This window comes from Gymnodraco acuticeps, unplaced genomic scaffold (genome assembly GCF_902827175.1).
Source record: "Gymnodraco acuticeps unplaced genomic scaffold, fGymAcu1.1, whole genome shotgun sequence".
NCBI lineage: Eukaryota > Metazoa > Chordata > Actinopteri > Perciformes > Bathydraconidae > Gymnodraco > Gymnodraco acuticeps.
The window spans coordinates 299,873-309,271 of record NW_022989931.1 but is presented as its reverse complement, the minus strand read 5'-3'; the positions used below and the strand labels follow the sequence as shown (position 1 = coordinate 309,271).

The window sequence follows — 9,399 nt, the reverse complement described above, 5'->3', positions numbered from 1 at the left end:
CTTTTGGTGAAAGTGTTTGCACAGCTCTCATTTTAACATAACAGGACATATCTCACTTTAAATTCTTATTCGAGATATTAAGAAAACCTTGTCTTAGTCTTAATTAAACCCCTCACCACCTGCTCTTTTTTGTTGGGGGGAGTCATTTCTTTGCACAAGGTCGGTTTGTTTTTATTGGGGCAATTAATTTGCATTAATCTGTTCCCCCCCCCCTCCTCAGCTCTGTGCGGCCTTCACTGCTTCAGAGAAACATCTCGTCTAAAAACAACCTTGCCAGAGAACTGACGCGTAATTTTCTCTCCCTCCCCACTTCTTTTATAATGTCCGCAAGCACTACACACACACAAACACACACACTTACATCTGACCCCCTAACCTGGCCCCACCTACGTAATTACCGCATCAGAGGCAGTGCAATTCCTCCAGGTTATTTTGGAGAAACCAACAGAGTAATTATCACGCCATTACAGAGATGCATTCAATTACGCCTCGATATTTAGGGCTTTTTAACGCTGTAGTTTCAAATAAATAAATAGACACTTTACTCTCCTCTAAAGCGATGTGAAGATGTTAGTGTTTCAATTTAACTCAGACACAGAGGATTACCACTGGCTGCTCTCTAAAATGGAAATGTGGGGCCTGCACACGCGTTCACGGCTTGTATTAATCATGGGCTCATTTGCATTTACCCCCGTTATAATTAAGGGGGGAGGAATTCAACAAGCTTTTAAATAAAAGTGTGACTAATTCAAATGAGAGAAAACAGGAATATTGAGTTTGTAATTTGCTGGTGAACATGCATCTAAAATAAGATGTTGACTCCCTGTTGGGAATCACACTGAGACAGAAGCCACTAATAAATATGACTTAACGGATCTTTATTGGATGAACATGTATGTAAGGGTGGTTCGCCTTAAAGATACATTCAACATCTTACTGTCATTTTGGAGCTAATAAATCCACATTTTCCTCTCCAAAAATAAAAATGCTCTGACTCCAATTTCAAGCCAAGTGCTGCGGTTCAAACATGTCCAATATATCACGACAATGCCCAAGAGAGGAGGTCGGGTTTGAAAATGTAGAGGTTAGAATAATAATATCCGGAAAACAAACTGCATCTATATTTTAGAGTTGTATCCCACCCCCCCCCCCACCCCCAGACATTTCAAATTGCCAAAACATTTTTTTTTCTGAGTAAAACAACCTAGGATATAAAAGCTGAACCTTATGGCCAATTTGTTCTCTTTGGAATATTTGGAAAGATTTACATACAGGGTTTTTTTTAATCTTTTTTTTCTCCCAAAGTGGTAATAAACAATTTCAAATTCGGAAAAAAAAACACCAACTAAACATGGTCACTGTAACTGACCCAAATACATATTTACATATTTCAGCTCCACGATGTCGCTGACTAAAAATCTCTGTCATCCTAAAATAACAAATTTCAGAAATAAAAACTTTACAGGATTTGATTGGGAGGTAAAGAGGGCGAGTTCCTGTCCAGGGGGAAATATTCCTCCCATCCAGAGAGCTGGTGGTCAAAGGTGTTCGGTTGAAATGACTTTTTTTGTAGTTTTCAAAAACAGTTTCATAAAGTCATCCAAGAATCAACGTCTTTTAAAAACCCATTCTTCATCGTCAGGAAACGGCTCCTGATGTTTGCTCTCCTCAGCATTCCAGGGACTGGTTCTCTTCCATTTCTTCTGCTGTTAAAAAGACGTCGAGGGTAAAACAAAGTCCGATTGCTGCTATCTTATGGTTCATAAACTCTTTTTGTCTTTTGAAAACAAGCAATATGCTAATCTGGAAAATAAAAGAAGCTGACGAGCTGGAGGAGGAAGAAAGAAAAAAAGCCCGATCACAAGACTTGGAACCTCCAGGAGGCCTGGTCTTTGTAGTCCAAGCAGTCTGTGGTGTTAAAGTTGAGCTTCCACGAGGAGGCTGCAGTCTGCTCTTTGTAATCCAGGCAGTCGGAGGAGTTGAAGGCCAGGCCGGAGCCTCCGTACGCCTGGTGGTGGTGGTGGTGGTGCCCCGACGACTGGCTGATGTGGTGGTGCGGGTGGCCGGACATGGAGGAGGCCGTCATGGGGCTGAGCTGGTGGGGGTGGTGGTGGGAGTGCATGGGGGCCAGGTAGGAGCCACAATCCACCCCGCTGAAGTAAGAGCTGGACGGGGTGGGGTAGCCCTGCCCGTACCCCGGCGTCTGGTTGTAGGACATGGGGTAGGAGGTGGCAGCGGCGGCGGAGCCTGACATCGAACGCTGCATACAGGAGGCGTTAGACGGCGGTCCGGGCTCGGGGATCGGGGCCACCGCAGGAGCCGTAGCATTTCCGGGGGAGATGGCGGGGCTCCAGATGGAGGAGACGGTGCTGATGGAGGTAGAGGTGCTGCTGAGCGCCGCAGGGCCCGTGTGATTGGTGGAGGAGGAAGAGGACGAGGACGAGCCGGTGCTGGAGACGGCCGGCGGAGTGAACTGCCCGCTGCTCTCCGAGCCGGTGCTCTCCCGGGCCGGAGACGACTTCTTCTTAGGAGGCCGGGCCTTTGCATTGTTGCCACTCTGCGCCTGCTGGCGACACTTGGCCCTCCGGTTCTTGAACCACACCTGCAAACAGAACAGCCAGGACTTAGTAACAGCACACACAAACAAACAACCTCAGCGTTTCATTAACCTTTGTGCTGTCTTGCCCTTAACTGTGTTAGATTGTTTTCCACCTGAATCTGGGTTACACATTTAAAACCAACTTATTCATGACATGTCACTTGTTAGACGCTTTTATCCAAAGCGACTTACATACTCAATACTGTGGACAATCCCCACAGGAGCAATTTGGGGTGAAGTGTATTGCCCAGGGACACAACGACATGCTGACTGCAGTGGGGTTTGAACCTGTGCTCCCCTTATCCCAACACCAAGGCTCTATCCACTGCGCCACACGCCTCCTCATTGCCAAAAGTATTACTTCTCTCTTTGGCATTTTATGGTCAAAAGGACCACATTTACACTAAATTAAATCACATTTTTTAAAGCCTGGCCATAGTTGAAGAAGGAATCTGTTATATATATATTTTATTTTTTTAAAACAATGGCAGCCCATAATGCACCTGATGCTTTACATTTAAATGAAAAACGTTGTATGAAACCATCCATGTTGTTGTTGCAATGAGATAAAATCACAACAGAAATATTAAAAAACAAGTCAAATTTGACCCGAAGACAACAGGAAGGTTAAAAAAAACTGGGAGTACATTATGGAGGAAAATTGAGGGTTATTAGCCATCAAGGTTCATTTCCACCCAGGCCCCTTGGCTCGGACCAGCCAGGGGTCTAATTTCATACCTGGTAGACGGCTCTAAGATAACAGGCTATTGGGTTTCACCACACAGTAGGGTAACTCTAGAGCACGGAGAGGGTAGGATCATGTAGAGCATTTTGTTTCACACACACATTCTGAGAATAACTCAAATTGTGCGTGTGAGAGAGGCCTGCCTTGGTTTCCCCCTAATGCCTTTTCAAGAGCAGTATTTGTTCAACATCGCAGTACAACAGTGAGTTGTTTGTGGAGTTTTTGTTGGCATACTCCTCACCTTCAGTATAGATCCCTTATTTCATATCAAATGACATAACCTTCAGTAAGCCTGCATCAAATAACAATGACCGATTCAGATAGAAAATAATAATCTGGAATGCAGTTTTGTTTACATAGTTATATCTGTTTGAGCCCTTCATCAAATATTGAGAGGAGTTAACATAAAATAGGTGGGAAAAGATTGTTTAATAAACACTTGAATGTAACTATCTCCATACACTACTAACACGTTATAGTTACTTCCAAGGTAACACATTTAAAAAAAACAATCTATGTATATGTAATTTCAGTCATTACTTCACAACAATCGATCAATTATTATCCTCTTTAAAAAAAAAGGGGCTTAAATCACTGAATTTACGAGCCACCAAGTCTGAAATCCTCCAATTATTTTACTGATATGTTTCTTTTATAACCCTCATGTTAAACTGAACAATAAAGTAGGGTTCTAGTTTTGTCTACTGCTATAAATACTGTTAAGACTTTGCTCCTAATCGGATTTGTCAGTGAAATTAGACACCGAAGTCTATTTGTAGCCAGCTAGTCAAAACGTTAGTTAGCTAACATTAGGTTAACTGCTAATTAGCTTAACACAAATAAGATCGGTAATTGTGCACTTCGACAAAATAAGGGACATTTAAATCACTGTTTTGATACATGTCTCCTCTCAAAGAGTGAAAAGGAGAGACATAGCCATTAATTATCCCACGTAAATAAGTTATTAATTACGTTTTAGTTGGCTAACAAGTGCACAAACTAGCCAAAAAAAAGTTAGCTCAGTGTCAGTTTAAAACGTTAGCAGTTTAAAACGTCAGTTGAAATACTGTTTGAAATTGACAGGCATTTAAAGTAGCTGATATCACGTCTTTAATATTTTAATGACACTCTAATTCAGTGTTATGATAATAAAGTCTCGTTGTATTAAAATAAAACAACGTTAGCAAATAACACATTTTACAGCAGAAGTTAGTCTCCGAAGTTAGGTGTGTGTTTTCGGGACGTTTCCACAGTTTAACTGAACACACGGAGGTGCTTCGTTGTTTACCTGGACTCTGGACTCCGGCAGGTTGATCTTCAGGGCGACCTCCTCCCGCATGAAGATGTCCGGGTACCGGGTCTTCCCGAACAGAGACTCCAGGATGTCGAGCTGAGTGCGGGTGAAGGTGGTCCGCTCCCTGCGCTGCTTCCTGGGAGTCGCTGCAGAACAAACACACCGGAGAAAGGTTAATAGGCTACAACGACCTCACAGAGAACATTTTTACTTCACAATTACAAATTAAAAATGTTATTTAGATCACTAACTTGACACCTATTAGCCTATAACGTATTTTGTCTTCTTTACTGGTGTATTGTAGGTATTGTTTTGACTTGTAGGCTTTCTGTTTGTTGGGCCTAACTGCCCCGGAACAACGGATGTAAATTAGCATGGTTGCTAACATCATGCAACGCTCATTAGGTTACGTCCATATGAGATATTTCACTAAAACAAAGTAAGGCCTTTTACTGTGGAGAAATAAAGATAATTTACCTATCTTTATTTTTCAATTGATAAAGAGAATTAGTATTGAACTAAATGCCTATTTAATACAAAGGATACAAAAACTGTCACTTACAATTTGCTTTATGCTAAATCAAGCTAGTTTTACATCATAGAGCTACTTACAAAAAATAAAGTTTGGTTTTAACTCAAATTGTCTTATGCAATATTATTATTATTATTATGACCACCATTCAAAAACACCTGTATTGCCTTGAAATAAAGTAAATACGTTCTAAATAATGTTTTATTTATGATACCAGGAGTCAGTGCTTTCATAAAATATATGGATATGTTTTCTTTATGATCAGCTGCCTGCATTTTAAATTGTATTGAATGTTCTTCATGATTTCTGCAGCCAAACAGGGTGCATGCATGTTAAATACGGATTGTTTCTTCATGATGGCTGGTGCATTAATCTTAAAAAGTGTGTGTGAGTGTGTGTGTCTTTCCTACATGGGTAGCCCACGGAGGGGTGCAGCAGGTCCATGGCGCCGCTGAGCCCCAGGCCGTTGACGCCGTAGGGGGGCTGTTTGAGGTAGGACATCATGCTACAGGCGGTCACTGCTCCACCCAGCTCCGGCCAGTGGTTCGGTTTCCCCCGATGCTGCAGCTTGACGGGACAGGGGACCGATCCAAGAAACTGCACACAGGAGGTAATGTCATTTAGTGCCGATAAAAGTAGCTCAATTTCATCCAAATGCACAGGAAATATTAAGGAAGAACATCATAGGCTGCAGCTTGACGGGACAGGGGGCCGATCTCACTTTTCCACACAGTTACAGGGGGACACAGAGTGCACATGCAGGTGCTGCAGTATTTCTTTATTTTGAGGAAAAAAGACCAATTGTATCAAAAATGCACAGGAAAAACATTAAGGAGATACTTTATACTTTTGTTGCGTATTTGTATTAGCCTACTCAGCGGATGAAGCTTCACTCCATTTTAAAACCTAACATTAAGAATGAAAAGACGCATCATTATAATACTTCCTAATGTTCCTTTAGTTGTTATTTGGTTGCAGTGGGATGTATAAGCATGAATTATTGGAGGATAAACTGATCATTTAGCAGCTCTTTAAATCCCTTCAGGAATATTGGATTTGTGTTGGGGGATAACCGGGGTCAAACGGCTTCGATACTGAGACTCCAGCGGAGGGAAATAAAACACAACATCTGAGGTTTTATTAACCAAACAACAATATATTCCTTTACAGACATTTTAACGTTTAGTGGAAGCGTTTAATGATTTGATGAAAATGGAATGAAACCAGATGCATTGTTATTTCCAACAATGATCCTAAAAGTCTGACAATAATGGTTGCGTTTCGAAAAATACTTTCTTTAAATGTGTGTTTATTTGTCCAAGTTATTTCCATATTTTAATGACCAGTGGCCCACGACCTACCTGCAGATTATCGTTTGTGCATTTTATTATAAATGTTTTTTTTAAAAATAGGATTACTTGCTATAGCCTTCTCTTCTCAAATAGTACTTATCTATTCAAACACAAATAACTGTTTTAATTTTTAAAGATAGACTACGTTGAAAAAAAAACCCCGCTGTTCAAATGATGTTGATGGTCAAATAAAGCCTTTCCTAAAAACTCGTAGCGTCCTGAGTGAAATGTGTGTGTGAGTGTGAAGGCCTGCACTTACACACACTCACACGCATATAACAGATGGATTATGGATGTTGTTTAATAATCTATAAAATCACAGCTAAAGTGTTTTTGTTCTCAGTGATTCTGTTTGTATACTTTGTGAACATTTCGACCTGAAAGAGACTCCTGTGGATCTCCAGAGCTCGGCTGAAATGATTTGCATTCACAGAAGAAAAATCCACAAAATAAAACTCAATTTATATTATGTACTTTCAAGAGGAAGATCTGATTTGTCTTTTCTAATAGTTTCTACAATAAATTCACTTTAGTATTATTATTATTATTATTATTATTATTATTATAGTAGTATTTGTTTAGTTTGCTTCTATATGTTAACGCTCTGGTAAAGGAACAAAACCTCATTGAAAAAAGTCAAATTATTTCTTTACTTGTTGTTTTTCATCAGAGTAAAATACCAATTGTTATATGATATAATTCCGTAAAGCACAACTATTTGTATCCTTTCCGTGGGTGTTTTGATTATAGTCTAAAGGCTTTCTGGTGTTTTGTTTCTCAGTGAATTAAGATTACATTTAGGGAATAAAACACATCCCAACCGGCTGCAGAAAACAAACTTGTTTATCTTTCTCCACTAAATCATTTACCATTACATTTACATCCAGGAAACACTGATAACCCTTGTTAAGCGTGACATCTATTATTTAAAAGCTGATCTTAAAGTTAGATTTGTACCTCCTAAGTGAAGAATGTTCTACCCCAAAAATACGCCCTGAAGCTTAAATCGTGGAAATTAAATTAGTGAGATATTCTAACAATGAGCTCCTGACTGACTGACCGTGTATTGCAGAGGCTTTTTAACCGTATTTGAGCCCTGGCAGGCCGGGGAGAGAAAGGCGAGATCTCGGTGCAAATGAACTCAATTAGAATTTAGATTAGACCTCCGGGGAGAAGCGTTTCAGAAGGGCTCTTATCAGCAAAATAAATTAACAAAAACCCAAAACACGCCTCTCCAATTATCTACTAAGTGCTTCAAACGCTTTAATGGCCAATTGCTCTCCAATAAAAGTGAACTGGAATAGAAATATGAAAATTATCTACTCCGGAGGAAGTTGACTCAATTGATCCGGTTCAGGTCGGAGTGCTCCCCGGTGCAGACTGATTGATATCTCGGCTAAATAAATACAATAATCACATAAAATGTGAGCCCGTGCAAATGGAGACAATTCACCTCACACTTTAAGTCTCCTAAATGTTTCAAAAAGTGACTTTTGTGTGTGTCGCTTTAACACTTCAGCTGCTTCTGTTTCTGACGCAGAGTTGTGTCGTTTGGAGTTTAGGCTAAATGCGTAAAAACTGCAGATAATGCGCATTTAATGAGTGAAAAGTGAAGAAACGTTACCTTGTTTTTCTCCTCTTCCCTTCTCCCGAGCTCCCGGGCCACCAGACGCGAGCAGCAGTAAAATTATCCAGCAGGAGGAAGTCTGACGAACTCAAACAGACTCGCTGAAAAACAAACAACAGCGCGCGGAACCGGGCAGCATCACACAGAAAAACACGCAGAAATATCAGCACGCGTTTCCGGGTGTTTTTGCAGCCAAATAAATCAGACTCATTTGCTTTCAGGGGGCTTGTCGCTGTCTGTCAGAGTGTTAGGTGATTTTCTTGTTTCTAATGGAGACGAAATTGAGATTGATCACCTTCTCTCCGCCCCGCGCCTCTATGAGCGGAGGACACCTGCGGATCCGCCTCCCTCAGCCAACCAGCGAGCAGCTCCTGGGTGACGGACAGCTTGGGCAGCCAATCAGCGCAGAGACCACCGCGAGAGGCCCCTCCCACTTTCCCCGCCTCCGTGTCCGGGTCCGGGTCCCAAGACCAGAGCAGAGAGGTTTGTGAAAAGATGGAAATGTTTCTGAGGCCTGCAGGAGAAACACAGAGAGCTGCTGGCGGGAAGGAGATTTATACAGATTTGTTAATGATTTAACAGTTTACTTAAAAGAGCAACTGAAAGCACTTAAAAAACGAATTCCGCGGACTTTTCCTCCACTTAAAACCCGTTTCTTCTAAAAAACCTGCATGGTGTTGGTGTGTCTCTTTGAATTGCACCATGCTTGAAGTGGCGTGTCTTTTTCACAAACTCAAAAGACTGTATTTAGATTAAATCAAAAATGTAAACTATAGCCTGATTGTTTCAAGAGAAAGAAAATCACCTTTTCATTATGTGGAGGCTTAAAATGTTTGAGAGGTTATTTAGTTTGTCAGAAAGCTGTCTTTTAGTTTATAAACATGCACTAACATTTCCTGAAAGGCCGGGAAGCCTAAGCAGCTTTTATAATAACGCTTTTATTATTTGTTACCGTTAATTCCTTTGTGATGATATTTCGTCGCTCCAACATGTGAGAAATTAAGGAAAAAAGAAGAATAGAAGTTCAATTTATCCATTTTGATTTTATTGTGAGACTCCCCCTTCTCTCTCTCCTCTCTCTCTCTCTCTCTCTCTCGCTCTCTCCTCTCTCTCTCTCTCTCTCTCCTCTCTCTCTCTCTCTCTCTCTCTCTCTCTCTCTCTCTCTCTCTCTCTCTCTCTCTCCACACACACACACAGCAGAGCTCATGAATATTAATGAGGTCTAATCCCCATTTAGAATTACATTTGAG

The 9,399-nt window shown here is 41.0% G+C and overlaps 1 protein-coding gene across 2 annotated transcripts; it reads right to left on the bottom strand.

Moving 5' to 3' along the window:
* Nucleotides 1-857: 857 nt before the first annotated feature.
* otx1 (orthodenticle homeobox 1) lies at nucleotides 858-9,206 on the bottom strand. 2 transcript variants are annotated; one of them, XM_034209976.1, is made up of 5 exons: nucleotides 9,102-9,198; nucleotides 8,147-8,684; nucleotides 5,581-5,767; nucleotides 4,633-4,784; nucleotides 858-2,602 (listed from the first exon to the last, which is right to left on the bottom strand). In XM_034209976.1, exons 3-5 carry the CDS (start codon nucleotides 5,672-5,674, stop codon nucleotides 1,859-1,861), a joined length of 990 nt encoding a protein of 329 aa, XP_034065867.1. In that variant the 5' UTR covers nucleotides 5,675-5,767; nucleotides 8,147-8,684; nucleotides 9,102-9,198; the 3' UTR covers nucleotides 858-1,858. The 2 variants fall into 2 exon arrangements, with proteins under 2 accessions (XP_034065867.1, XP_034065866.1); XM_034209975.1 differs by having other exon boundaries at nucleotides 8,147-9,206.
* Nucleotides 9,207-9,399: the final 193 nt, after the last annotated feature.

What these genes read in the sequence shown, in the direction of transcription:
- otx1 (XM_034209975.1), bottom strand. Translation starts at nt 5,674, where the DNA reads ATGATGTCCTACCTCAAACAGCCCCCCTACGGCGTCAACGGCCTGGGG. An exon ending in CCCCTCCGTGGGCTACCCAT is followed by an intron (nt 4,785 to 5,580) that starts GTAGGAAAGACA and finishes TTTGTTCTGCAG; the next exon opens with CGACTCCCAGGAAGCAGCGC. An exon ending in TGCCGGAGTCCAGAGTCCAG is followed by an intron (nt 2,603 to 4,632) that starts GTAAACAACGAA and finishes TTCTGTTTGCAG; the next exon opens with GTGTGGTTCAAGAACCGGAG.